We start from the raw sequence: 27,750 nt of genomic DNA on the forward strand, positions 1-27,750 counted from the left end.
AAAAACTGATTATTTCTGAAGTAAGCATATAAATGTGAAGCATGAAAAACCTAGTAAATCATGAAGTGAAAGGCTGTGCATACATGATCAACCATGTGACAAAAGTGATAGGATTAATGTTACATATGGCTACTTTATTCTAGCTTTCTCTTTGTATATTCTTTTGCCTATTTGGTATCTTTAAAAAAATTATCACAAAGCAGTGTAACAACTTAGGCAAACACTGGTTAGCCCTTCAGTGGTCTTTTTTGCCATCTAAATCAGAGTTCCACAAACTATGGCTCAGACCAAATCTGGCCCTCTGCATGTTTTTGTAAATAAGATATTATTGAAACACAGTTATGTACATTCCCTTATGTATTGTCTATGGCTGATTTTTCACAATGACCAAAAAGCTGAGTAGACGATAAGGCCTCGAAAGCCTAAAGCATTTACTATCTGGCCCTTTATAGAAAATGTTCACCATTCTGTGATCTGAACTGTTCCTTCTCTTGGTGTTCTAGAAGAAAATTTTACTCTCTGGCTACAGTCTAGTCCATCACTCTCTGTCCCTTTAGATATGCTTATTTCTACTTCCCCAAGATATCCCGTTTTTCAATTACCTTCTTTTTCTAATAAACCTACTATTATCAATTTATATATCTTTCCATTTCACTGTCACAACATAATTTCATTCCAAAATTTATTTAACCTGAAAATACAGTTGGTCACATTGACTCAGTCTGTGCACTGGGTCAAATCATCATCATCATCATCATCATCATCATCATCATCATCATCACCACCATCACCATCAATTCAATAACAATGGAAAGATAGAATTTAAAGAAATTTAAGTACTTACTTAAATTATAAAGAAAGTACTAAAGTGACGAAGGAGGATTTTAAGGAGCACCTGAACATTTCACAGTTCTATCTTCCCAGCATCACTATTCTTAGTACTCTCCCAAATCAATGACAGCTGCTGTGGTAGATGCTAGGGTGCACTGCCTGACTTCCCTTTCGGGATCAAGGCACTCATTCTTCCAGCTGCCAGGCACATTCGTTCTCTCTCTCTCTCAAAATTAATAAATAAACTTTTTTAAAAAGCCTGTTTTTGGAGAGCATCCCACATCTAATTATGGTTGATATAGGGGTTTGGGCTCCTTTGCCTCAATTAGGGAGGCCATCTAGGTTCCAGAGCTCAACTATTCCCCCTGCCCAAGTCGGCTTCTCTTTATCTTACAAGTGTTGTTCCTACAAGCATTCCCCCAATAAATCTGTGCAGGCCAATCTTTGCCTCAAAGCCTATTCAGCAGGGAACCCATTTAAGACAGCTGCTTTCTTCAAAGGCTTTCTCACCCACTTCTCATCACCCAGACGAAAGCTCCCCCAGTCCCAGTCTTTCTTGCTCTTTATGTCTCTCTCCTCATAGTTCTGTGTCCTACCAAGGCTGGTCAATTCCTTTTCCCTCAGTAGAGCTCACCATCTTTTCTTTAAATTTGCTAACAAGATATGAAAAAGAATCTGTAAATAGTTCTATAATTTGTGCTAGTCTGTTTTAATGTCTAACATAATGTCTAATGCTGCCATATAGAAGGCAGTTTTGGACTGGAATATCAGGCCTAAGTGTTTAAATGTTTAACTGTTTTATTTTTAACAGAATATCTAACCAAAAAGCATTAAAAATTGTGTCTTTTACATTATGCATTTAAAAGTCTTTATATAATCATTAAAGTGACAACTGTATAATGAAAGCTCTTCTGCAATAATTTTGCCCCTGCACTGGCATTTTGATTCAAAATGAAATGTTCTGGTACAAAAGTTGGACAACAGGGCAGCATAAGAAGACACAAAATATTTTTAAACAATCTTAATATCATCAAGTTCCTCTTTGGTGAGTCTGCTTCTGGAAGGAAGGAAGGAAGGAAGGAAGGAAGGAAGGAAGGAAAAGAGAAAGAAAGAAAGAAGGAAGAAAGACTGGGGAGGGGAAGTGAGAGGAAGGGAAAACCAAACTGAAAGAAAATCAAGAGGAAATCGTTTGTAAATTCATGAATTACTTTGCAAGCAGTACACACACACACAAAGCCAAATTAGTAACTCCTTTCATCTAAGTGACAGTCCCTAGCTGTTCATCATCCAGCAAGATAGAGATGTTGATAAGAGGTTCCTAGCACTGGATGAGGGTTTGGGCATAATGACCTTTGTATGCTGAGATGTAAGGGCTATGATTCTGTGACTATGCTAGTAACATTGGTAGTAACAGCATTGAGGAAAATTCTAAAAATTTTGTGTAAAATCTCATTTTGTCCTCAGAGCTACCCAATGATTTGTCACTATGATTAAATAATATTAACAAATGAGTAAACTAAGGCACAGACAGATTAAGTTAGTTGTCCAATATGACATACTTAGTAAACAAAACCCAGATTTCAACTAAGTCGGCCTGAATGAGGAGCTATCGTATCTCCTTTATCTGCTGCCTTATATTACATGTTTTCAGGCACTGGAAATCATTTACATTTTACAGATTTGGTTTCCACCTACTTTCTTAATAACTCTGATTACATTTCTTAGAAGTTGCTTAATAGGAGGAAGGAAAGGCCATGCAGACAATGCATACAATATAATTTGGAACCTTACCATTGAAGAAACTCCCTCTTTCTCACTCTGGAAGATCTGTCTTTTTCAGTTATCTATTCATCATATTCTATGAAAAAAGAAAATCAATTTACCTTTTCAAAGTCTTTCTAAAAAGTCAGGGATGACTTACCTAACTTATAAAATGCTAAACACAAAATATTTATAAATAACAATATGATTCCTACTATAAGATCTTAATATTACTGTGATTTTAACATTTAGGGCTCACAGAGTCTTAAGGCATTTACCAACTTCGGTATGAATTTAACAGAGGAAAAGGTCAAATATTAGGTGATGACCACAAGACTAGTTGTCTCCAGTGACAGAAAACCTGTGGATGTTTAATGAATCCATAACCTCAGCAAATCATCTTCTGAATTCACTTTCTAGAGAAGTATAGAAACAAGGACCAAGAGGGGTGATATTACCACCACTCCTGGAAAATAACTGTGGTTGAGGAGCATCATGGTCAAATAACAGAGAGTGTTTATTCTATGTCTCAAATAAATGCTCCTAAGACTACCACATGCAAATAGATTGGTTACCAGTAACCTCCCAATTTGTAAATCCAAAAGACAACCATGAATTTCTCTCCCTCCATATTCAGACCCTCCTTTTTTGATCTCTATAACACCACTGTCTCCCATTTTTCCATCTTCAATTCCTTTTGATGAATCCTGTCTCCTTTACTCAATCCCTTTAATGCAGGCATTCCCCCTGGGTTTGCAGATTATTCACTTGGGTGAAAAATAATCCTGTCTTGTGAATTTGATTACATTGTATTTCCTACAATGAATTTAGTGTAACTAATTGTTCTCAATCTGTGAATAGATAACTGTTTCTACCAAAACAAATAAATTCCCACCTTGTGCTCTTTTCAGAGCATTTCTCCTAGCCCAGTTTGCTGTGAAGTTTTAAATGGAGGGAGAAAAAAAATGAAACACAGAACTATTCTCTGCAGTCCTCTGGTTTGATTTCAATCCCAGGAAGCAGCAATCACCCTGCACTCCAGCTCCCCAACTCAAATGGCTTTTTGGAACAGCTTACAATCCTGTTACCACCAACACAATTTCAACATAAGAAGCTCCAGAAATTGGCAATGGAGTATGAATGTGCTTGACATTTCCTCCTTACCCTTACAAGGTTTACCTTGCTTCTGGTTCAGATTTAGTATTAAGTCCTGGAGGGCCAAAACACCACACTAACCTGGATGCCTCTCACCCAAGTTATTTGTAATGGTAATTATAAAGCACTTTGTAGGACTGTTTCTTCAGTCATATTCTGATCTAAAAATTTTTATAGTCCTACTACCCAGGTGAAAAGGGGTGCGAAGTGTACAGTTCTGATTTCAGTTGGGGTTCTAGGACCCAGGCCTGGGTAGCAGGAGAGTAGGAGGACCTGCCAAGGAGCTGTGCATGATGAGTTGATGGCGGTCAAGACTGGAGTTCTGTTAAGTAAGGGAAAGTTTAAAGAATCAAGCTGAGAAGAGTGGATAGAGGGTCAGTCAACTAGGTGAGATGAAGTAAATTAATGTGGGGAGTGCTTCCAAGGATTCCTCAAGGCAAAACTCATCTGCTGTTGAGCTGCTTTTGTGGAGTGGGAGACGGGGTAATTGAGAAAGCTATAAATACCCAATATGGGTTGGAAATTTTTACCTCTCTCTAGCAACATTGTGGTTTTAGCCATCTTAGATGAACTGTTGAGGTTATAAAAATGTGTCTTAGAAATTAGAACAAAGAAATCTGCTGCCATGTTTCGCACTCATACTTTAACTTTGATGCCTGGAATAAGTAAGGGCAAGACTCCTAACTTTGGGTTACTGAGAGTCTGGGACATCCCATCAGATAAATGAAAACACTTGCCAGCAGCTATAGTCCCACGGTGAATATAAACTGTGTGTGATCTTCCAGCAATGCAGACCGGAGCTCTGTTCAAAACGATTAACTTAGAATTAATTAGGTTTATGCTCAGAATAGTTAAGGTTATAATTGAAATTGCAGTGGACCTTTGAACAACGTGCAGGTTTGGGGTGCTAACCGCATGATTGAAAATTCATGTATAACTTTTGACTCCCCTAAAACTTAACTACTAATAGATGACTACTGATAAGAAGCCATACTGATAACATAAACAGTGGATTAACACAAATTTTTTATGTTATATATATTATACACTGGATTCTAACAATAAAGTCAGCTAAAAAAATGTAATTGAGAAAATCATAAGGAAGAGAAGATACACTTATAGTACTACACTGTACTGATTGAAAAAAATCTTCACATAAGTGGACTCACATAGTTCAAACCTGTGTTGTTTAAGGGTTGACTGTATTTCATTTCATTAGACTGCACTCAATGCAATTTTTTATTACCATTGCTTTATTAACTTAAATGCTCCCTTTATTTATCCACCAGGAGAATTTTAGTGTTTGATTAAGGACAACACAATTAAAATACGTGAAATATCAATGAAAATATCAATAAGTTAGCAGCAGAATTAACAATTGCTTGCTTACTTGTCTGTGTCCCCTTAGTAGGATATAAGCTCCACGAAAGTGAGGGTTTAATCTTTCCTAGTAAGTGACAACAGCACTGCCTAGAGCATAATAGATACTCAATAAATATTTGCTGAAATAAATGAGAGTCAAGGAGGCACTGAGTACATTAGTAGTTAAATGTTTATATTCTCCAACATTTGGAACTTTTAAAAGTGCTTTAACTTTTAAATCATATCTGCTGAATAACAAGAATATTAGATCAAATAGAGTAATCAATATTTTAATGCTCCATTAGTCATTCAAAGGTATTTTTTAAATGAAAGATGGATGTTTCTGGAATGCAACCAGAATCTTTGGATTATGAAGTGCAATAAGTCCTTAATAAGACAAATTCCTCTAACAGAATACAGTGTTCATTGAATTAACAAGGTCTAGGAGATCTCTAAAAGGAACTGAAAAAGAAGCGATGGTGAGTGAATAGCAGAGCTAATCAGAACTGACTATAATTGTTGAACCATATTTGCAGAGAGGCTTCTAAGTTTCTTTTTAAACTGTATACAAAAGAAGCCTCAGTGATATATATTGGCTCAGGTCCCTAATCTCTGGTGGGAATAATTTGCCACTTTACTCAGCGCTATACAAAAAAAGTGATAACACTTTTAAGACCCCAGGATCCTGGGGAGAAAATATAAAAAGGAAAAGAACAATATATTTGCCACAGACTCTTAAGCACACATGTAATATACCCTATTGGTTATTCCTTCTGGATATGTTTTTGTCCCAGGGGTAAAAAAATAAGAAATCATCTTCCATCTTTTGTTAAGTTTATTTAATTTTTTGAGAGAGAGAGGAGAGAGAGGGATAAAGCACTGGGGGCGGGGGGGGGGGCACACAGACACACAGACGGAGAGAGAGAATCTCAAGCAGGCTCCACACTGCCAGCGCAGAGCCCAACGTGGGGCTCAAACTCATGAACCGTGAGATTATGACCTCAGTGGAAACCAAGAGTTGGATGCCACCCACGCGCCCCATCTTCCATCTTATCTTTTATTCTTGTTTCTTAATAAGGAAAAGACACAAAGCCTCAAAGTCAAAATATATGAAGCCCTAGACAAAGTAGAGGCCTTAGGTAAGCAAACAAAACATTTGGCTAACCCTTATCTTTTTATGAGCATGTTTTCCTTACAGATGAACCTATTACTCTGCACCTACCTTGTTTATGGGCCCTTCTATCTTGTCTATGGGTCCTTCTTGGTAAAGGTATACACTACAAGGAAAGAAAATAATAGCATGCCAGGCTAATGGAGACTGAAGAAAAAAATTTTGGCATGTATGGACTATGGAAACACTTTCTATACCTTCTGTATACCTTTCTATACCTCCTTTTGAAAAAGTTGCTTGAGGATATACTCCAGTAAAAGGGAAAAAAAGAATCTTAAAAAGATAGACTCAGTAGAGCAGTAAAAAGAAACTAATGTTTATAATTAGAACAAGAACTCAGAAGACTTTTAGAAGAGTGTCTATAAATTAAAAAGGAGGGGCACCTGAGTAGCTCAGTTAGCAGAGCATCTGACTTCAGCTTAGGTCATGAAATTGTGGTTCATGAGTTCGAGCTCTGCGTCAGTCTCTGTGCTGACAGCTCAGAGCCTGAAGCCTGCTTTGGATTCTGTGTCTCCCTCTCCCTCTGTTCCTCCCTCTGCTCACACTTGGTCTCTGTGTCTCTCAAAAATAAATAAAGATTAAAAAAATTTTTTTAAGATAAAAAAGGAGAATAATTTTCCAAATACTAAGATGAATGATCACAATGATGGGAATAAATATGCATGTCTGTCTTTGACAGGAAATAATGAAGGTAATTAAAAATCCTAGAAAATGCAGAAGCTATATAAGAAAGTCATATTGTAAACATGAAACAATATGAAATATAGCATGATTTTTTAGAAATGGAGAGTAAGGAAGATAATCTATTTGATCTAGACACTAGATAATTCTCTTTCAAGTAATACAGGTTAGTGACATAGAATCACATTTCCTATTTCCACTTTGGTCTTTACTAAACAATATTCATACAATCCTGACACGTTTTATTATTTGTATTATTCTTAAATTTTTATATTCAAACTATAGAATATACATTTCAAAATATAAAGATAAATTACAGAAGTAAATATTATATACTTGATAAGGTCAAATGAGTGAGAAAGCTTATAGAGTTTAGGAGATGGAGGAGAAGATACATAGAAGTACAGGGTTCCACATTTTCTTATTTAAATAACAGGGGAAGAATTGATGGATATAGAAATAGAGCACTAACTAGAACTCAAAGTAATGAAGTCAATCAAGTTGAAATGATAACCAACAGAAGAAATGCTAGCAATCTTAAGAGCTAATAATGAAAAACCGTAGTTAAAATTCAAAAATAACAAAATGATAATACCCTCTAAGAACAAAATAACATCAGAAAAATAGGATAGTGGAAGATAAATTTTCAGCTTTCATGCTGGGGAGTCAATAGATTAACATCTGAAGTTAAGAAAAGGAGCCATAACCACATTGTTCAAATACAGGAAGTAATCAAAAGAACTACATTAGAATCATACTAGAAGGATTGCTTCTGTGCGGGAGGTGTCAGAGGCAGACAAGGGGTGGGAAAGTTGAACTTTCCTTTTCATTTCATAATTTTCTGTTACCTTCTGAGTGTCTTTTTCTTATCATATATATGTTTTTTTTATTACATAAAAAAGGTTAAACATTTCCTGATAACTAGCTTAGCATTCTCTTCAGTGATATTATCCCCAAGTGCATTCTTATTAAAAGTAAAATGAACATACTCCTGCAGGTAATAGTGATAGGTGCAATAATACCAAATGAGCCCTGTAATTAATATTATGACAAATAGAAGCATCAGGAATCCAAATATGTCAACTGAAATGTATGAAAAGAAATATATTTTAAGTTAACAGAAGAGCAATAATTTCTTATATTTTTATCTTTTCTAGTATCATACAGTTTGATTCTTAGATACAAATTAACAAGTTATTGAAAATGATATACATCACATACTCCAATAAAACTACTTTAACACCACAATCACCAACATTAGAAAATTATCTGAGCTGCTAAAGGAGCTAGCATTCAAAGTCTTTCATCTCCAAATTAGTGAACTATTAGGACACTGACATTTTTTTCTGTATTTTCTCTCTAAACTCATTTCAGGCAGCATCTCAACAGAAAATAGCATCTTTGGTAAAGATGCATGTAGATAGCAGGGGAAGTTTTGTTGTTTGAGTTCAGGAGTTCCTTATCAAAGAGACAACAAATGTTTGCTGAGAAAGCAGACTTCTAGCGTTTATAAATTCCACCTCTCCTCGCCCCCCCGCCCCCGCATGATCATAGTGTATACTTGTAAAACGCAACTACAAGGGCAAAACATGAAATAGAAACTAGACTTCCCATTCATACTAAATATATGAACTATAACTTGTTTATAAGCTCTTTGCTACAATCAGTTATGATTTAAATATACCTGATAGCACCTGAAGAAAAATAAATAGGGACTTGAGGGCAAAATTCATGTTTTTTTCACTTCAGTTAAGAAACAAACATAAATTCTATTTTGGGTTTTCTCACATAGTTAGGGTTTACCTGGAAAGCTTTTCATTTGGCCTTTTTTGAAAAGTCCTTAAAAGGTTCTAGTGCATTTCCCTGCTTTGGTAAGTACCATATAACAAACCCAAAACACAACATTACAGATATAAAGATGATTAAAATTTGTTAAGTCCTAGGGAGTCACTGTTCTGAATGGCAATTCTCAGTATAGAATATATTAGTTGAAGAAATGTAAGTTATAGTAATGGTACTGGGCCCAATATGTCCTCACCCCAAGACCATATAAGAAACTCCTGGAGTTTCTAAAACAACATAAGAATACAAACTTCCCTTCACTGGGTAATGATTGTCATACCTTAAAGTATGTTAGAGCTGAAATTTAAAGTTTTTAATAATTGGTATGGTAAGGTACCCACCAATCAGAATGAATGTTGACCTAGCTTGAACCAACACTGGCTGGAAACAACCAGTATCAGCCTGTATCCAGGGAAGCACCAATAAAAAGATTTGCTATATTTTTAATAAGGCAAATGTAATAATTTATAATCCTCTAAATGTAGTTAAATACAGTATTTGCAAGTTAACTGAAAAAAAAGTACATAAAAATTCAAACATGGATAACTCACTTCTATAGTTTAACCAATACACAGAAATGAATCGACACCCAAAATATGGAAAACACATTTTTTTGCAAGCCCTTTCTTCACTGCACCAAAAACACTGTATTTGGAAAGAAAACAAAATAAAAGCAACATCCAAGTGTAATAACTACAATTCCAATAAGTTTTTAGTACTAGTTCCATTAGTATTCCATAAATAACAGCTATCATAATTACCATCACCATCATTATTCTTTTAATTATTATTATTATCATTATTGGAAATAGATGCTGTTGATGATCTCCCCTTTACCAGGCCCATGCGTTCACACTGACGATGCAATGAATTTTGGATGCTAATGGCTCAAAATGCTCTTCTCCTTGAATTGTACTTGGTGGATGGGGACCTTGTTGCTGTGAGGTTACATCCGCCTCTGCCAATAACTGACAGATACATGGGGTTCCAATCAGTGGGCGTCCTTGTCTCAAGGCAGAGACAACTCTGGTATGTGATTTTTTGCCCCAGGGTTGTCCATGATTCAGGCCAAGTATAGACTTTAGCAGAGACCACATCTTCTCTTGGCTCTTGTTCCTTACTTGCCCTGAGTCCCTTACTCCATAGAATTTTGCTAAAGAGGAGCCATTCAAGAAATCACATATATCTGAATCCCTTTCTCAGGCTCTATATTTAGAGAACTAAACCTGAGACATTATTTCACAAAGTAGTAATAACGACTTCAGTAGATAGGGTTTGTTTGGTTCCTCTCTTCCCTCTCTCTCTTTCTCTCTCTCTTCCCTCCAATACTTGCTCCCATTCCCCTAAGTGTCTATAGCACTTACTCTGGGGATTACATGTGGGCTTGGTGGGGCTGTCAACCAGCCATGCCTCATGACCATCTCCCTTCTGCTCATTATCCCTTCTGCTCATTATCTGCTTATGTTCAGATAATCACATGGAAAATAGGAAAAGTGAATTCTAAGTCCCTTGTTGAAGTAAGCAAAAGGAAGGTACAAAGGTGGAAACCATTGTGGGAGATAAGACTAGATAGACTCTTGAAGAGTAAAAAAATGAAGACAGGGCGGTAAAAATGGCTGTCATGTAAATAGGGCCTACTGTGTGACAGGTACCAATCTAAACTCTTTATATATATTAACTCATTTCATCCTTATGATAACCCTGTAAGTTAGGAAAAATTATGCCCACTTTATAAATGAGGACAGTAAGGCACAGAACAATCAAATGACTTACATAAGGTCACACACCTAGTAAACAGGGGGAGCTTGGATTCTAGCCTAATCAGTCTGGTTCTGTGCTGGTAACCAATCCTGAAAGACTGATCCCAGGCCTCTCACAATCACTTCTTGTTGAACATCTTGAGAACAGCAGCCATAATGACTCACTCCAACATAACGAACCACCCCTCAGACACTACCTGAGAACAGGAGGTATATATCAAAGGCCAGCTATTCTTTCATGTTAACCAACACCAAAGGTCAAATGGAGCCAGTTAGGTTGAATGGGTTCTGTCCTCTTGGACTGTTGCTTAAAGACTAGAACTGCAAAGTTAAAGCCTAGATTCAAGGGTTGTAGCCCACAGACTTCAAAGTCAAAGCCTAGATTCACGGGTTGTAGCCCACAGACTTCTAACCTTGGTTAACAGTTCTAAAAGTCTCTAGTAATCAAATCCATGCCATTTTACAGTAGGTCTTTATGGGAGATAAATTGCCAGAAAAACCTGACCCTATCAGACAGGACCTTGTGGTTACTCAGTACTAAGCTGATTCCCAGGCCCCAGGAACTAAGTCCACATCAGGTGAGCTCCTAAAGCAGTACAGTCTCCAGAAGAGACACTCTTTCCTGTGCCTCTCTCTGATGGAGGCTCAGAGAACAATGGAAAAGGGAACTCGTCCACAGGTCAAGCCTAGGGAAGCCAGATTGGTGACCAATAACTCACTGCTTGGCCAGGGAAACTCAGTAGAACATTTGCACATCATGTACACAGCTCTGAGATTCCAGAAGATCTGGAGTGTAATAACTGACAATGACTTTAGGTAAGTACAATTTTAGTTGAGGGTTATTTGCATTATTTTGCCAGAAGCATTTTTTAAAATGTGGATATGGGTCTTGAAAAGTCAAAGGGTGAAGTACAGTAGACTAAAGTAGTTTTTTGGGGGTTTGGTGTTTTTTTGTTGTTTTTGTTTTTGTTTTACTGTTTTGATCAGCTCGTGTCACCATCCTTGTCCTCCTGGCAACTAGATCTTCTCTCTTTTGTAGCCATCTTCCCTCAGGTCTATGTGGTTCTGCAGAGGTCAATCCGCATCTATACTACCACTTCTATACTACTGGAGTCATCTGACCCAGGCAGTGGTATTCAGCGTAGCTTATCTCACTGGCCCAGTAACTAGTGCTGGAGTGGACATTAGATCCAAATAAAGCCAATTAGAATCTCCTGTGAAGTTGTATACAGACATTGGAAGGGATCTTCTAGGAACCAGGCTCTTTCCGAGCTATATGGAAAATGTCCACTTTTGCCATAGGACAAAACGAAGTCAAAACTTTGAGGGAAGCAGAGCTAAAAGATGAGAAGAGAGGAAACGGGAATAAAATCCCTGGAGATTTAGCTGTGTGTGATGCCAAGGCTACTCCTGGACTTCCCAATTTTATGAGTCAATAAAGTCAGTTTGAATTGGGTTTCTGTTTATTAAATTAGAGTTGGACTTCTATAACTTACCACAAAAAGATTTAACAAATACCTTAACTAAAACTAAAAAATCTTCAAAGAGTCCTCACACGATCCAGAGGAAGAACATAATATATTCAACATCCTTAAATTGGTAATGCATAAGTTAGGATAAATTACATGGATTTTTTTTATAGCTAAGAAAATGACCCACATAAATACAAAGCCATGCCAACCAGACTTTCAAGAGAGTGACAACTGAGAAGTCAGCTAAAAGACTTTAAAATGATGGTGAACAGTGCTCCATTGGAAAACTAGAGTATTCTTTTTAGAGTAGAATTCTATTCTAATAAGCTTATATGGACATTAAAATTGACATTTTTATAAGAAAATATCATTAAAATGAAAACAAATGCAGAAAGGGGAGGATACATAACGTTTAGTGGTTTGTTAACATTGTGTAAACCAAACAATTTAATATTATACTTACAAAAATTATTAAATGACCTTAATGTGCAAAGGGAGATTTTAAAGTAGTGGACATTGGGGGTGCCTAGGTGGCTCTGTCGGTTAAGTGTCTGACTTCGGCTCAAGCCATGATCTCATGGTTTGTAGGTTCAAGCCCTGCGTCGGGATCTGTGCTGACAGCTCAGAGCCTGGAGCTTGCTTTGGATTCTATGTCTCCCTCTCTCTCTCTGCCTCTCCCCTGCTTGCAATCTGTCTGTCTCTCTCTCAAAAATAAAGAAAATACTAAAAAAAAAAAAAAAAGAATAGGGGGTGGGAGAATTTAAAAAAGTTATAAAGAAAGAAAGAGAGAAAGAAAGAAAGAAAGAAAGAAAGAAAGAAAGAAAGAAAGAAAGAAAGAAAGAAAAGAAAGAAAGAAGTGGACATTGGGAGGATCAAAATAGCATTTACTCATTATTTATGGGCAAATACCAAATTCAGGAGAGGTTACATGGATATATAAAGCACTGAATTTGCTTTCTAGAGAGTGTCAATTTAATTAGTAGGTATAATATGTACACTTTACAAAAAACAAAATATCTAAGTGGAAGAATAATATAATTCTAAAAGGAATGGAACAGATATAAAATGTAATAGGAGTCAGAAGAGAAAGTATTGATGTCTAGTTGCAATAACTAGATAAGATTTCTTCCAGGGAGGAGGCAGAATTTGGTCTGAGCCTTGAGGAGAAGGTAAAATCTGCACAGGAAAGAACAGGGTCTTTGGCTCCAGTCATGATCCCAGGGTTGTGGGATTGAGCACTGCATCTACCTCCATGCTGAGCCTAGAGCCTGCTTAAGATTCTCTCTCTCTCTCTCTCTCTCTCTCTCTCTCTCTCTCTCTCTCTCTCTCTCTCTCTCTCTCTCTCTCTCTCTCTCTCTCTCTCATTCTCTCTCTCTCTTGCTCTCAAAACAAAACAAAACAAAACAAAAATGCTTAGGTGTATGAGGACAGACCAGGAAGATGAGTTGAAATAGAGAGGTAAGAAAACACAAAAGAAGGTTTGGCTTTGTTTTTTCCATTGTGTCTGTACTCAGAAAGAAAGGAACCAATGCAAATAAATAGACTGAATTTGTCATAGAGGCAGCAAGAAAATGAGAAAGGTTCTCAGTTTGTGAATGTGCATGTATTTTCAAGTATGATGCATGAATGTAGGTAAAGACTAAGAAATTATCCTTGGTACTGAGAACCGACTTCTTAAGGGGGAAAAGAGCATAAGAGAAAAGATTTTGTTTGTTCAGAAAATGAGAGAACTTGAACCTGACAGATGGCCTTAAATTTCTCAAAAAAAAAAAAATTCGACCTCTAGATGGATGGTCATGCCAAGAGCAGATAAGGGAAATGGTTGCCTTGGAAAATAATCCATGAAACTGGTTCTCCACATTTTGTTTTTCAGCTGACTCTTGACAGGTGATATCCATGTGTCCATTGGCATATCCAGATTTGGATCCATGACCCTATCTACCTCTCCTACTCTAAGCCCTAATACACTCACACATGTAGGCACCACACACAATTTTTAAGAAAAATAATATCAAAGTAGGCATTTTTGAGGGATGTGAGCTATGGCATTTATAAGTGCATTTCACAAGCAAGTAAGTTAATGGTCATTTCTTATGAACTGTGCAGTAGATAAGGTAGTATATGAAAGATTCAAAAAAAACCCATTGGGTTTGCTGTAGCTTTATTTATTTCTGTCCCAAGCAATAATCCATAACAAGATGCAATGAAAGAGAAAGATGTGATTATGGAGAAAACCTAGAACCTACTCAATTGCAAAAACTCAGTTTTCTAAATTGTCATTAGCAAAAAAAAAAAAATACTTATGACAAGTTTTGTCATTGTGACACCATGATTGAAAAGTATCATTCTAAGGATTCAACAGTGACATATGATTCTCAAGAGCAATGACAGCCAGGTGAGAGTTAGCACTAAGTTTCTTAGCATGGTTTTTGAAATTTTATTTCTAATGAAGAAAAGATATCAACACAAATATAATGTTTTTCATATGCTGTATTTATGAGCTATGTGTTGGGAGTAGTACTGAAAATGAGTTACTTTTTATGGACTTGTTTTTGGTAAGAATGTTTTCTAACTCTAAAAAGGCTAGTCATATACTACTGAATCACAAGGAAATGTTTCAGATAGAATCTGAGGAAGATTCCCTTACAGTTAAGAAAAATAAGCATATCATTTATCATTAAAACTGGAATCTTTTGGGGAATGTAAAGGAGTTGGTATAATAATTTCACCAAATTAAAGGTGATGAGCACCACCATAAAACAGGACAGTCCTAGGCACAGGACATCTGTTCCAGTTCCTCACAGTGCAAGAACTAAGATGTTCTTGGTTGCTTCATGAATTGCCATTCATAAATTCTGGCACTCCCTCTCAGAGCATGGGAGGTGGCAGACACTGTCCCTGAAAGTCTGGGAGAGGGGAGGGGATCTTTTTCCAAAAGATGACACCCCAAGTCTTTGTTGATCTTACAAAATTATCCCTTAGCTCACTTCTATGAGGTACTGGGAATATATTAAAAATTACACTCAAATAATCATATTCCCAGGATTGCCATAATGGCTTCTGTCTGTAAATATTTCAAGATAAAATTCTGTACCTTGCTACATTATAGAGTATATTAAATGTGACTTAAATACCTTCTAATGGTTCGAGTGTTAACTCAAATCAATAGTTATCAAAAACTGTCATGTTCTGGGAAATGTGTGAGGTTGTTAGAGACGCAAAGATGAGTAAAACATGCACTCTATCCTCGGGAAACTGAGAATGGGAGAAAGGTAAATATGCAAACAGTTTATATGATACAAGTTACAATTCAAAAATGTACATGTTCAAGTTCCCAAAATACAGAAATATAGGAGAATTTAAGAGGAAGGGGAAAATGGATAAGAATGAGTAACAATGACAGAAATTTTATCAGTTTGGGGAGTAAAGTTTACACACAGAGGCTCTATTTTTGTCTATAAAATTAAGAGAAAAACTCATCTGTTGATAATGAGTGAATGTGAGATAACATTGGAATGCTAAGGATGGTAACAAAGTTTTGGAATTGCTGCTGTGGGAAATTTTAGGAAATGTTGCTAACCAAAGGCAAGAAATGGGTAGCACTGAAGCTCAAGTGAGAACAGAAGCTGTGAATGTGTAGCTGCACTAATGCAGACTTTGATGCAATATGCTCCAGCAACAATAGGGTAATAATGCAGAGCAAATGAAAAGCCAGACCATAGGACTAATCAGGGAATGTAGATTCAACACAGTTACAGATGAGAAGGCAAGGGCATTAACACAGTAGTGGTTTTTTCAACCTCCAGTGGAATAAAACAACGGGTACAGGCAAGGATCATCAAGGCTGCTAACATCACAAAATGTTCAACAAACTTAATTGCTTTCTAATGAAAATCTTCAGCATGAGATATTCCTGCCAAAAAATTAAACTGAAGCTGATCAAGCCTAGATATCTAATTACTAGTTTACAATAACAAAAAATAGGGTAAAGGAGAACATGATAAAGCACATTTTGGGGATGTGACCAGCAAAATCCGGATTGTGGGAAATGTAATAGAACAAACAATTAAGTTTCTACAACAAATAAGTTGCTATAAGAAAAAAGAGGGAGAAGGGACATATAGATAAAAAGAGATTTAAGGACTATATCAGCCAACTGCAATGTATAGACTTCATTCAAATGAACTTTAAAATTGAACTTAAAAAAATTGTGAAATAAGAGAAATGTGATTATTTTCCTGGATGCTTGATGATATTAAGAAGTTATTCATTTTTAGGTATAATAATAGATTTGTGATACTTTAAAGCAAAGCATCTATTCTATATATACATAAACACACACACACACACACACACACACACACACACACACACACACACTAAGAGCAAGAGCCAGAGAAGGAGAGAGAGGGAAAAGGGCAGTGAGAAATACTTGCAAGTAAAATGATATGGTATCCAGATCCTTATTTGTTTCAAAATAATCCATTTTGACAAGGAGAGGACATACATGAAATAAGATTGGCCAAGATGGATCTTGTGGATCAGTTTTATCATACCATTTTCTTTGCTTTCATATGTTGAAAATTTCCATTGTAACATGCAAAAAAAATGTAGAAGAGTATTTCATTCAAGTAAACAGCCATGAGAATTCACAGGAAGGAAGGGAGTCCATAGGAGAGGGCCAATAAGCTGAGGGAAAAATGAGAGATTAAAGGACTAGAGGGCAGTGCTGCTGAGGCCAAAATGTACAGTGTCAGGGGAATGAGAATGTAAGAGGCATTGTATGTTGTGCAAGGTTCAGGGTATGGCCATGGAAGTGACTTCTCAATGCACAGAGCTGAGGAAGTTAGGAGCTGGAGAAACCAAGTGTGTCTTCACCAAGTTTGGAAAGCACGAAAGGTGATGTCAGGAATTGGGTGGAGAAGTCCATGAGCCAGGAGCCCAGGGCCCCATTAGATGAAGGAGCGACCTTGATGAAGAAGGGGAACAGGTGCATTGGAATGGTGCATTCAAATGATGCATCCAGATCACCATTACAGATACCAGTTACTACAGTATGCCCTTTTCTAATTAGTGATTTCATGTCTCTCTGTCTTTGGTGTTAACTGCCGGTTCTCCAATACAGGTTATGGTAGAATAGTGTTGTGAGAGTTGCTGCAAAGCTCTCTGCAACACCATTTCCCTAATTTCTTATGGAATTTCTGCTTTTTTCCAAATCTGAAGTGAAGAATAATGATGTCAGCTGCCTAATCATCAGAGAAAGGACTTTACATTGTGGTTAAGGAACAGTGTCTCATCCTTTCTAGTTTTGGGGAAATAGAGTAGCAAGGAGATTTTCACTGCATCTCAAAGGGCTTATCTTTTCCTTGACTTACAAAAATTTCTTTTCAAAGTCAGTATAATCTTTTCAAACAAAAAACTGTTTTGTTTTTAAGCATAATTTTCTAGAAGGAAGTACATGTTTGTACTAAATTATGTCCATTATTTATTTCCAGATCCTCAAAGAATGGCTTGAAATGCTAAAATACATCTTAATAACTGCTATTAGTCATTCCTATTATAAAAATATTGTATAAAATAAAGTTTAACATATCTTTTAGATTACAACTATATATAGTATGACTTTATAATATTCCCAAGACAATTTCCCCATATATAACTTAACTTACTTTTTTATCTTCTGTGCACAATTGACAATTTTTCTTTACAGCACACGCTATAAAAAATTAAGGGCAAAAATGTAAATGCAAAGACTATTTGTTGCTTAGTTTTATATAAAAATGCATTTCATTTAGTCATTTCTCTTTCATGGCATACTCATCCACACCCCAGTGTTTTATTTCATGATTTTCATATATCTAGACACTTTCCCCATTGGTACTGTTTAAATCCTAATTCTTTCTTACTTTCTATCATTGCTTGGAAAAACATGAAATGGCATCATCCGGCTTTGATTAGCCAAGTAAGTTCTAAAAAATAACTTCCAAAAAACAGTAAGAACTTAAATTGGCAATATCACTGCATATTTACAACATCACACTTTAAATACCTCTTTTAGTAATTCCTTTGTTAATCAGCATGGTTTTACCAAGATATTCCTGGCTAACTAGTCCATTCAATACCAAAAAACTTAATTCTCCATCTTGTGCCACAACGTTTTAAAAACTTCCCCCAGATGAAGATTTTCATTCTTCTTGTTTCATGACAAAATAATATAACTTAAATTTGAAAGTTCTAGAATAAAAACTGTAAGTCTGAAAAAAATTTTTGATGTCTCTTTTTCTTACTCCAACATCACTGTAAAGTAAGTAGAGTCTGGAACTAATACCCCAGCTTTCATGTGATACGATAATAATAAAGTCACTCTATTACTTTGGGGGCAGGGTTCATAAGCTCAATTTCAAACTGTTTGGATACAGATCTAATTTGGCTGGGAAAAGAATTACAATAGATTTTCAAATTAAGTATTACTTCCCCCTACCCAAAAGTATCCCTGGAGTGCCAGGGGAAGTTGAGTAAAAGGCAAGGTAGGTGAGAAAGATTCTACTGTTTCAGCTATGTTGGGGACAGGTGCTTTCAGGCTTACTTCAGGAGGCAGGAGCAGGGAAACAAAAGGCATATGTCTTAGCCACCATTCTCCAAATTCTACTCACTTCCCACGCTTTTTTTTTCTGCAGCTAAAGTTTTTTAGAAAAATTTTAGATTTACAGAAAAATTTCAAAGAATATACAGAAAGTTCCTGTATACCTCTTACTGTTTCCCCCATGGCTAACATCTTACATTGTCATGGTACGTTTATCAAAACTAAGAAACCAACACCGATACATTACTTTTAACTAAACTCCAAATTTTACTAGGATTTCATTGGTTTTTAAAGTTTTTTTTAATGTTTATTTATTTTTGAGAGAGAGGGAGAGTGTGTGAACAAGGGGGGTTGTAGAGTGAGATGGAGACACAGAATCCGAATAAGGCTCTGGCCCCTGAGCTGTCAGCACAGAGCCCGATGTTGGGCTGGAACTCACAGACCGTGAGATCATGACCCGATCTGAAGTCGGACACTTAACCAACTGAGCCACCCAGGTGCACCACATTGGTTTTTATACTAATGTTCTTTTTCTGTTCCAAGATCTAGGATCCCACATTGCATTTGATCATCATGTCTCCTCTAGTCTGTGACAGCTTCTCAGCCTTTCCTTGTTTTTCATGAACCTGACAGTTTTGAACCTTGTTGGCCAAATATTTTGTAGGATGTCCCTCAATTTGAATTTGTCTGATTTTTTTTTATCATAATTAGACTGAAAACCTGGGTTTGGGGGAAGAATAGTGCAAACGTGAAGTTGCCTTATCACATTACATCAGCATGTACATGATATCAAAATGGTTTTTATGTAGCTTTTTTATATTTATATACATTAGAGAAAGTTGAAGACATAGGACTGCTGCTAGCACTAGTTGAAGGCAGGGCATCCTTGTGTAAACTAGGAAAAGGTGCATCTCTGAAAGAAAAGGCTAGGAAAATGCAAAACCTTTCTGAGCAGCCACAGCCAGGAATCAATCCAGCTAAATGGGAAACATAAATTGGCTTTCACTCTAAGATCATATGGAATCCTTATTAAGCAATTTATAAACATAAATGCTTACTTGTGAGCATTTATAACCAGTCTTCACAATCCTGAAAGATTTGAAATCCTGGAATCCTGAAAGCCACTTTATTGAAGAAACTGACTTCAGAAAAGTCAAATAACATATTCAAGTTCACCTGCTAATAATGACAGAGTGTGGATTTGAGCTCTTTGACTGCCAGCACCTCTCCTTTCTCCTGGGAAATATAACCCATCTTTCCTTTGCAGGACTGCTCCTTCTTAGCATTAGACACATGGTATAATTGGTGACTGCCCTCTCCTACCCAAACTCCATGGTCCCAGCCAGGCATCTAAGGCTGTACACCTGAAACAAACTGAGCTAATCCCAGACCACACTCACTGGTCCAGGGAGAGGAAATATGACCAAGTCAGGCCAATGAGAATCTTCCACTGATGATTTATAAATTAAAACTTGAGGGTTAAGAAGTGGCAGGGAGCCACTTTCTCTCTGTTTGGTAAGCTGAGAAGATGCCAGTGACCATGAAAGATGTTCTGAGGAAGAAGCTAATAGGACAAAATAAAATTGATAAGCAGAGGAAAGGAGAGAAAACAGAAGGAGAAATAAGGAGCTGATGGTGATTCATTTCTGAGGTCCCATGCATTCCTACTCTTGATTCACTTACGTTTCTCTTATAGGTAAAATCTTGGTTTCTTATACACTGCACCCAGAAACATTCCAGTTAATATGAAGTCCACATATTTGTTTCTTTCCACTAAATCCTGATGTTTCCCTTTTCATCCCTTCTACCTATCTTTTTTCCAAAATTAAAACAATTATCTTTATGTAGTTATAAAAGTGATACATGTTCAATATAAGAAATATGTACACATTAAGAACACACTGAAATTCCACCATTAAGAAAAACTCTGATTCTTCATCGTAAGCAAATTATTTTCATGATCCCCAACTTAAATTTTGCCATCATTCTGAATGACTCCGCCATGAATTCTTAAACTCCCATATTTTATTCTCTGCTTAGAATCTTCTTTTCCTCTCTTACTTGCATTCTGACCTTACTCAGAACTTCACTTTCCCTGACCTTTCCATTGTTTTCCAAATCTGTTTGTCTTTCATGGACTCATTTCATTTTCTTTAGCCTGACCCTCATGTCAGTGAATGACCTGATGTGGTCCTTCTCAGAAATTTAGATTAAACATTTGCATAACTAACCTTATCTATAGTCTTTGTAGCCCTTATTGGAGAACCAATGAGGACCAGCTAACCTACATGATCATGTTTTACATGAAGCAATAGGTTCTTTCTTTCACTCTATTCCTGAAGAAAGAGGTACTTGCTCTTTACACAGCCAGATACCAGATTCTTCCCTTACCCTAAAGGCTTAATTTTTGTATATCTATATTCTATCTAGTCAATTCCATCCTCTTGATTACATTTTTTTTCACAACTTCTGCAGCATCATTGTCTTCTAGTTCTCCCGGAACATCTCTGACCATTCTTTTTGAATTTCCTTGACTGGTTCAACTTCCTCTCATCAATGTCTAAAATGTTGCTATTCCACAAAGTTCCATCTTTGGTCCTCTTCTCCCATGAGTGATCTCAATTTGAAACACCTAGGGATGCCAGGCATCAACATATATTATGTCAGATATCAAAACAGGATCTTTCTGGTTTGACTGATATTGCAATGAGTTAATAAATTAATAATTTAAAAAATAAAACAATTAATCAGACAAGTTGATTCTAATGTTTATCTGGAAGGGGAATTGTTTTAAGAACAGCTAAGAGGGAAAAAAAACCAATGGGGGCAGATCACAAGATTTTATATATTATAATTCTCTATACTATATCCTTATATTTTATATACTTGATCTGTTGATTTCTGATATAGGCATGTAAAGTGATCCCATGTGGTTTGTAATTTGTCAAATGCTCTTTTTATTTCTATCAACTTTTGCTGTATATACTTCAAAACTTGATAATAAAGCTCCGTATGTCATCTTCATGTACTGTGCTATAATATGAGCACAAAATATTACTTCTACTTAAAAGATTTACTTATATTCTATTTTATCTAATATTAATATTGCTATACTTGCTTTCTTTTTCAGTAGCATTTTTGAAAGGTTTATTTTATTCCATAAATTTATTCTTTGTGCCTTTATTTCCTCTAATGGTTTTGAAGTCACACTTCTTGTTTCTACTTATATGTAAACTATTATTTTAAAAATTTTGAGAGATATATTTTATATGCCTCTTTTTAATCTGCCTAGTCAGGATCTACATTCTCTACAAGAGCCTAATATGCTTTTGATTTTTTCCTTTTCCTCCCCACACCACTTCCCAGGTAGATGTCAACTGGAATGCTAATTACTATTAAATGCTTATCACTTATTATTAAATTATTTTTATATTTAAATTGCTGTTGACTTTCTATCAATCATTTAGAATTGACTCAAAGTTATTGGTTTCTTTATTTACTACTCTTTCTTGAATTCTACATGTCCCTTTGGCTCATTTGCATTTTGCTAAATAATATCTTTTTGAGTGTGTATTTCAGAGAGGGTCTGTAAGTGATAGTAATCACTCTGAGTACATGACATAGAAAACTTAGTACTGGGAATTGTGATGGAAGGTGATGGAAGAAACCGAGGAGTCTGTCAGGGGAAAGACAGTGAAACCTCACTTCCTCCCAGATACCAGCACCCCCTAGTCTAGAGGAAGAGGAAGAAGACAGTTAACAGAGCCCAAAAGAATATTATACTTTAGAGTATAAATGATAAATATTCCTGGTATGTTCATCATTAGCAGAAATATATGGGTACTTACAGAAATAAGGAGAAAGCCTGGAAACCTTGCCTCATATTCAAATTATTTAGCCTTCAATGTATTCCCTCAGAGAAATCTGCCTTTTTATCTCATTCTCAGATATTTACTTTGAGACCAGTTTCACGGAATCTATTTCTTATTTGGTGGTTCCCCAGCTCAGAGCACTTGTAGGGAAGTTTTCTTTTGTCCCTTACATTTTATTCTAGGGGAAATTATTCTTATTCTGCATGCTCTCATACTCCTTAATTTCATTATTTGTTTTGTTAGCTAAGCAGTGTTTCCATAGTTGCTCGGTTGTCTGTTTTCATCTTACTAATGCTTGGATAGCTGTGTTCAGATATTCTATGTGTGCTGATATAGTGTAGGTGATACCTTGACCACCTTCCAACTATCCTTGAGATATTTTTCTGAGAAACTACAGTTTTATGGTATTTTTATGTTCTATTCATTCTGTTGTTCTCAGTACCTGACAAAGGGAAAGAACTCAGGTGAGGCTGTGCCAGACTTTGTTAGAATATCTGGGTTCTACACTTTCTTCTGAGGTTTTGTCATTTTCCTTTGCCAGGATTCTAGCTAATTGGAGGTATTTCCCATTTCCATAAAGGGGACTGTAGATCTGCCCTGAAATTGAGCTTGCTGCCCAGGGACAGATGTTTCCATCAGAGACAGATGCGTTGTTCAGTTTTTATTTTTCCCTTATTTCTCCTCTGCAACCATTTCCTTTGTTATTCTTCAGAACAGAGTGAAGTACAGGAAACACACTCAGTTTGCATCTCTCTAGTTCCAGGAGTATTCATGGAAATTCTTGGAACTTAGTCACCAGTTCTTCTAAAGGGTGATAGTGGTATTTGGAGCATTGTCATGCTATACTATTCTATTCTCTCTTTTTTTACGTTTTTATTTTTTTAATTTTTGTTATTTTTTTAAATGTTTATTTATTTATTTTGGGAGACAGAGAGAGAGAGAGAGGGAGAGAGACAGCAGTGGAGGGGCAGAGAGAGAAAAAGGGGGAGAGAGAGAATTCCAAGTAGGCTCCGTACCATCAGCACAGAGCCTGATGTGGGGCTCTAACCCAGAAACCATGAGACCATGACCTGAGCTGAAATCAAGAGTTGGACGCTTAACCAACTGAACCACCCAGGTGCTCTATTTTTAGGAGAGAGAGCCCCTGAACACACAATCAGAGGAGGTACAGAGAGACAGGGAGAAAGAGAATCCCAGGCAGGTTCCACACTGTCAGCACAGAGACCGATGCAGGGCTCAGGAATGATGAGATCATGACCTGAGCTGAAATCAAGAGTCTGACACTTAATCAACTAAGCCACCCAGTTGCCCCTATGCTATTCTATTCTGTTGTAGAATCTTTGATTTGTTTTCCTTGGTTGCCACATGTTTTTAGACTATGTTCCTTAGTTGTTTGGTTGCTTCTGGTGAAAGAATTTGTCTATATTTTGGTGTGATTTTTCATTCATTCATTAGATATTGGGGGAGAAGATTCCTAACCCAAAATTCCAAGTACAACTGTAACTTCTTAGCAAACTGCTAATTGAGCTCTCAAATCTAAGTGAACATTAGGGTTAAAAGCTCTGGGGATCAAAGCAACATGCTTTGGAGTAGGTCTCAGTTGTGGGTTCATTCACAAAGTCCTGTGGGAAAGGCCTATTCACTCAGAGTGCTAGGAAGGATGGAGGTGGGGATCTCAGTGAGGGGTTAAAATCAATTTCTGTTTTGGAGCTGAAGGAATCAAGATGTCTAAGAAACCATATCCTTGTTAGATGGGAAGGTTGAATACAAGCACAAAAGGGAAATGCCTCAGGCTAGGAAGCAAACATTCAGGGAGGCCCAGGACAGATTGAACCAAGCTTTCCTTCACAAAGGAAAGCCTTTTCTTCAGAAACCTTGAACAGGGTTGTTCAGCCCTAGAAGTGAACTAACTAGAATCAGAAACTTCAGTCTTTGGAGACCAGACTATGTTATCTGTAATTCTTGATTTGTTTTTGTTCAATTTCTTTTTGTTCTTCATCAGCATTTAAATAAAGTCTTTTGAAAAAGTCCAGTATGACTCCAGTTTGCTAGGGAACTAAAGGAAGGGTTTGTTTCCATGCTTGGCCTATGTTTTCAGGCACTGTTTGTGGGGAGAACATGGTGGGAATAGAACACTGTTCCTCTTGGAATATGTATGGAGATGACCAAGAAGTCAAAAGAGAAAAATCTATGGGAAAGATGAAATCAAAAGAAACAAACTAGGCCTTTTGATTCAGCCTCTCCCTACTCCCCATCATCTCAAAGGGGGAGTCTCATTTCAGAGACTCAAAGCTGAGAGCTTTGGGTTTGGTTTTAGTAAGGAAGACTGATTCCCTTACAGATATTAACATTCTTTTAGACTCCAGAAACCAGACAGCTGTAATCCTTACAGTTTTTATACAAATGGCAATCTTGGCTTTATAGGACATTTTCCAAATAATTCAAATCCTAATTCACCCCTTATTCTCTCTATACAATTTCAATTTAGGATACTAAAAACCTTATTTCCAGGTTCATGAATTCAACTCAGCATGAATTTTAACATCAAAATTTCTTCAGTTGGGAAATCCCAGGGAAATCTTCAAGGGAAATCTTCAGACCAAAGTAAGTCTTTCTTGAGACACAAATTAAGCAGGGGCACCTGGATGGCTCAGGCAGTTAAGTATGCAACTTCAGCTTAGGTCATGATCTTGTGGTTCGTGGGTTTGAGCCCTACATTGGACTCTGTGCTGACAGCTCAGAGCCTGGAGCCTGCTTCGGATTCTGTGTCTCCCTCTCTGTCTTCCCCTCCCCCGCTCATGCTCTGTCTCTTTCTCTCAAAAATAAATAAACATTTAAAAAAAGACACAAATTAAGCAGTTTATTAATTAAAACCTTAAAAAACCAAGAAAGACTAGCTATGGCTATTCAGCAGAGTCTGATTAGAGCAAAACCCAACAGCTTATTCACAGCATAAACATGTGCTATAGGTCACACAAAAAGGGAGGGTGGAGGGGCCACATGCTTTCCCAATATTTTAAACTGTTTTAATCCAGTCTTCACATTTCTGATAAAGCAAATCAATATGAGTCCAATTAAACTGGATTTCACCAAAAATATCAAGGGCTTTTAAAAATATCTTCCTGCCAACACTAAATGAAACTTTAAAAATGAAAATTTCAGCCTGCCATGGTGGCACAACCAAAAGGAAATATGGTGGCAGGGGTGTGTGTAGGGATCAACCCCTCAGCTCGGGATGGCTCACCATCATCCAGAGATTTTGGTCTCTGCTTGCCCCTCTGTCTGGAGATTTGGGAAAAGTGATTCTCTGAGAAGCTGATAAGCAGCTGAATGAGAAAGAGGGAGAGGAAAACTGGCAAGAGGATTTGGCCCCATGCCCGCGGCCAGCACATCACTCCTCCAGCCTGGGTTCAGCCAGTTCTAGGCCAGTCAGACCTTGGTGGGCTTGGACAGGCACCCCCATCAGGGACTATGACCCAACAAAATCATAGTACCTTGAGAGGCAGCCCCTTCTGATCCCTTGACTCTAGCATAATTCGCAGAACCTTAGAACTTGTAGTGTTCTGGCCAGAATGCAGAATGTTGGTAATACAATCCTGGTTTGTCCTGGGCTCAGGCTTCCTAGGGCCCTGACCAGTAGGTAAAGTTCTCCCACTGGACTTGATAGAGACCTGCTACCCCAGTACTTTTGGAGCAAGGCCTGGATTCTAATGCCTACCTATAGCATGGAAAGCAATTATACTTTTCTGTGCTCTTTTCCTCAGATATAAATGAATGTATCGTGCACCCCATCCATTTGGGGTCATTGTGCTATAGATAAGGGGTGAAGCTCATAGCTCTGTACATCCTTGATTTTCAGCTTGACTAGTCCCTGAACCTATGGCATGCTCTAATGTAGTTTCCCAAAGCATGGTGTATTTTAAGTGGCATGCAGATGATGAGTATCTTTTACTTTCAGAGTTGTCAATTTACTTTTAATGTGTATTGGAAAATTGTAACTAGTAAGTATAGTGATATCATGGCAATAACATAAACTTTTCTTTTAAAATATATCTATGTTAGGGGCACCTGGGTGACTCAGTCGGTTAAGTGTCCGACTTCAACTCAGGTCAATCTCGCGGTTTGTGGGTTCGAGCCCCACGTGGGGCTCTGTGCTGACAGCTCGGAGACTAGAGCCTGCTTCAGATTCTGTGTCTCTCCATCTCTTGGCCCCTCCCCTGCTCATGCTCTGTGCCTCTCTGTCTCTCAATAACAAGTAAACGTTAAAATAATTTTTTTTAATATAGATATGTTAAAATGTCGAGTTTCAGGGGTACCTGGGTGGCTCAGTTGGTTAAGCATCTGACTCTTGATTTTGACTCAGGCCATAATCACACAGTCATGAGATCAAGCCCAGCATCAGGCTCCACATGGAGCGTGGGGCCTGCTTAAGATTCTCTCTTTCTCCCTCTGCCTATCTGCCCTGCTCTTTCTCTCTCAAAATAAATAAATAAACATTTTTTTAATGTCAAGTTCCAGAAATAGAAATCATGCAAAATTTAAAGGATATGACAAAATTGTTTATGTGGTTCCAGAATGACTGAAATTTGAGGAATATTGCCCCAGTGAGGGGGATGGAGGAGAGGACGGGGCATGGAAATTGTCCTTCACTGGGGCCTACCTTGTTTTGTTTTTCAAAAATGGAGTTGTCCCAGCACTGCACATTCCTGGCATATTGATCTAAACTGCACCCTGAGGACTATGATCTCATACTGATTATAAAGATGGAGATGGGCAAGAGTGTGCAGAGTTGAGGCTTTTTCCTTGCCTATCTGCAATGCAGAGGACAGACCGAGGATTATTAGCTATAATACGAAAAGTGTTCTTATAGACTGACAAGGATGAAAAAGAAGAAAAACAATAGAAAAATGGACCAAAGTTGTAAAGATTCTATCTATAGAAAAGCAAATCCAAGCGTCCCGTGAATGTGTGAAAAAATATGCTAGAACTAGGAAATTGTAAATTGAAGTAATAATTAGCTAGCACTTTGTATCCATCAGGTTGGCAAAAATATTAAAACAAAGCTAACCAACATTGCTGGTGATGATGTGGGAGAAAAGTACCATTTTATACTTTTGGTGGAACTGTGAGTTGTTATAATGTCTTTGGATAGCAACCTGGCAACAACAGTTAAAATTAAAAATACATACATTTTTTATGTGCATGTTTTTGTTTGGGAATCTGCCCTCCACCGCTGCTCAGTTCTCATGGTATGAGTGGG

At 37.1% G+C, this 27,750-nt stretch overlaps 1 protein-coding gene across 1 annotated transcript in view; it reads right to left on the reverse strand.

Moving 5' to 3' along the window:
• PTTG1IP2 (PTTG1IP family member 2) overlaps positions 1-25,958 on the reverse strand; it is a 52,762-nt gene extending 26,804 nt beyond the window's left edge. The window contains exons 1-6 of the mRNA XM_053218478.1: positions 25,735-25,958; positions 17,705-17,751; positions 9,355-9,448; positions 7,976-8,044; positions 4,485-4,547; positions 2,623-2,689 (exon numbers count right to left, since the gene is read on the reverse strand). Coding sequence (XP_053074453.1) covers positions 2,676-2,689; positions 4,485-4,547; positions 7,976-8,044; positions 9,355-9,448; positions 17,705-17,751; positions 25,735-25,882 — 435 coding nt within the window. The 5' untranslated portion in view covers positions 25,883-25,958 and the 3' untranslated portion in view covers positions 2,623-2,675. The remainder of the gene's footprint in view (positions 1-2,622; positions 2,690-4,484; positions 4,548-7,975; positions 8,045-9,354; positions 9,449-17,704; positions 17,752-25,734) is intronic.
• Positions 25,959-27,750: the final 1,792 nt, after the last annotated feature.

The sequence above is a fragment of the Acinonyx jubatus genome, chromosome A2, assembly GCF_027475565.1.
Source record: "Acinonyx jubatus isolate Ajub_Pintada_27869175 chromosome A2, VMU_Ajub_asm_v1.0, whole genome shotgun sequence".
NCBI classification, from domain to species: Eukaryota; Metazoa; Chordata; class Mammalia; order Carnivora; family Felidae; genus Acinonyx; species Acinonyx jubatus.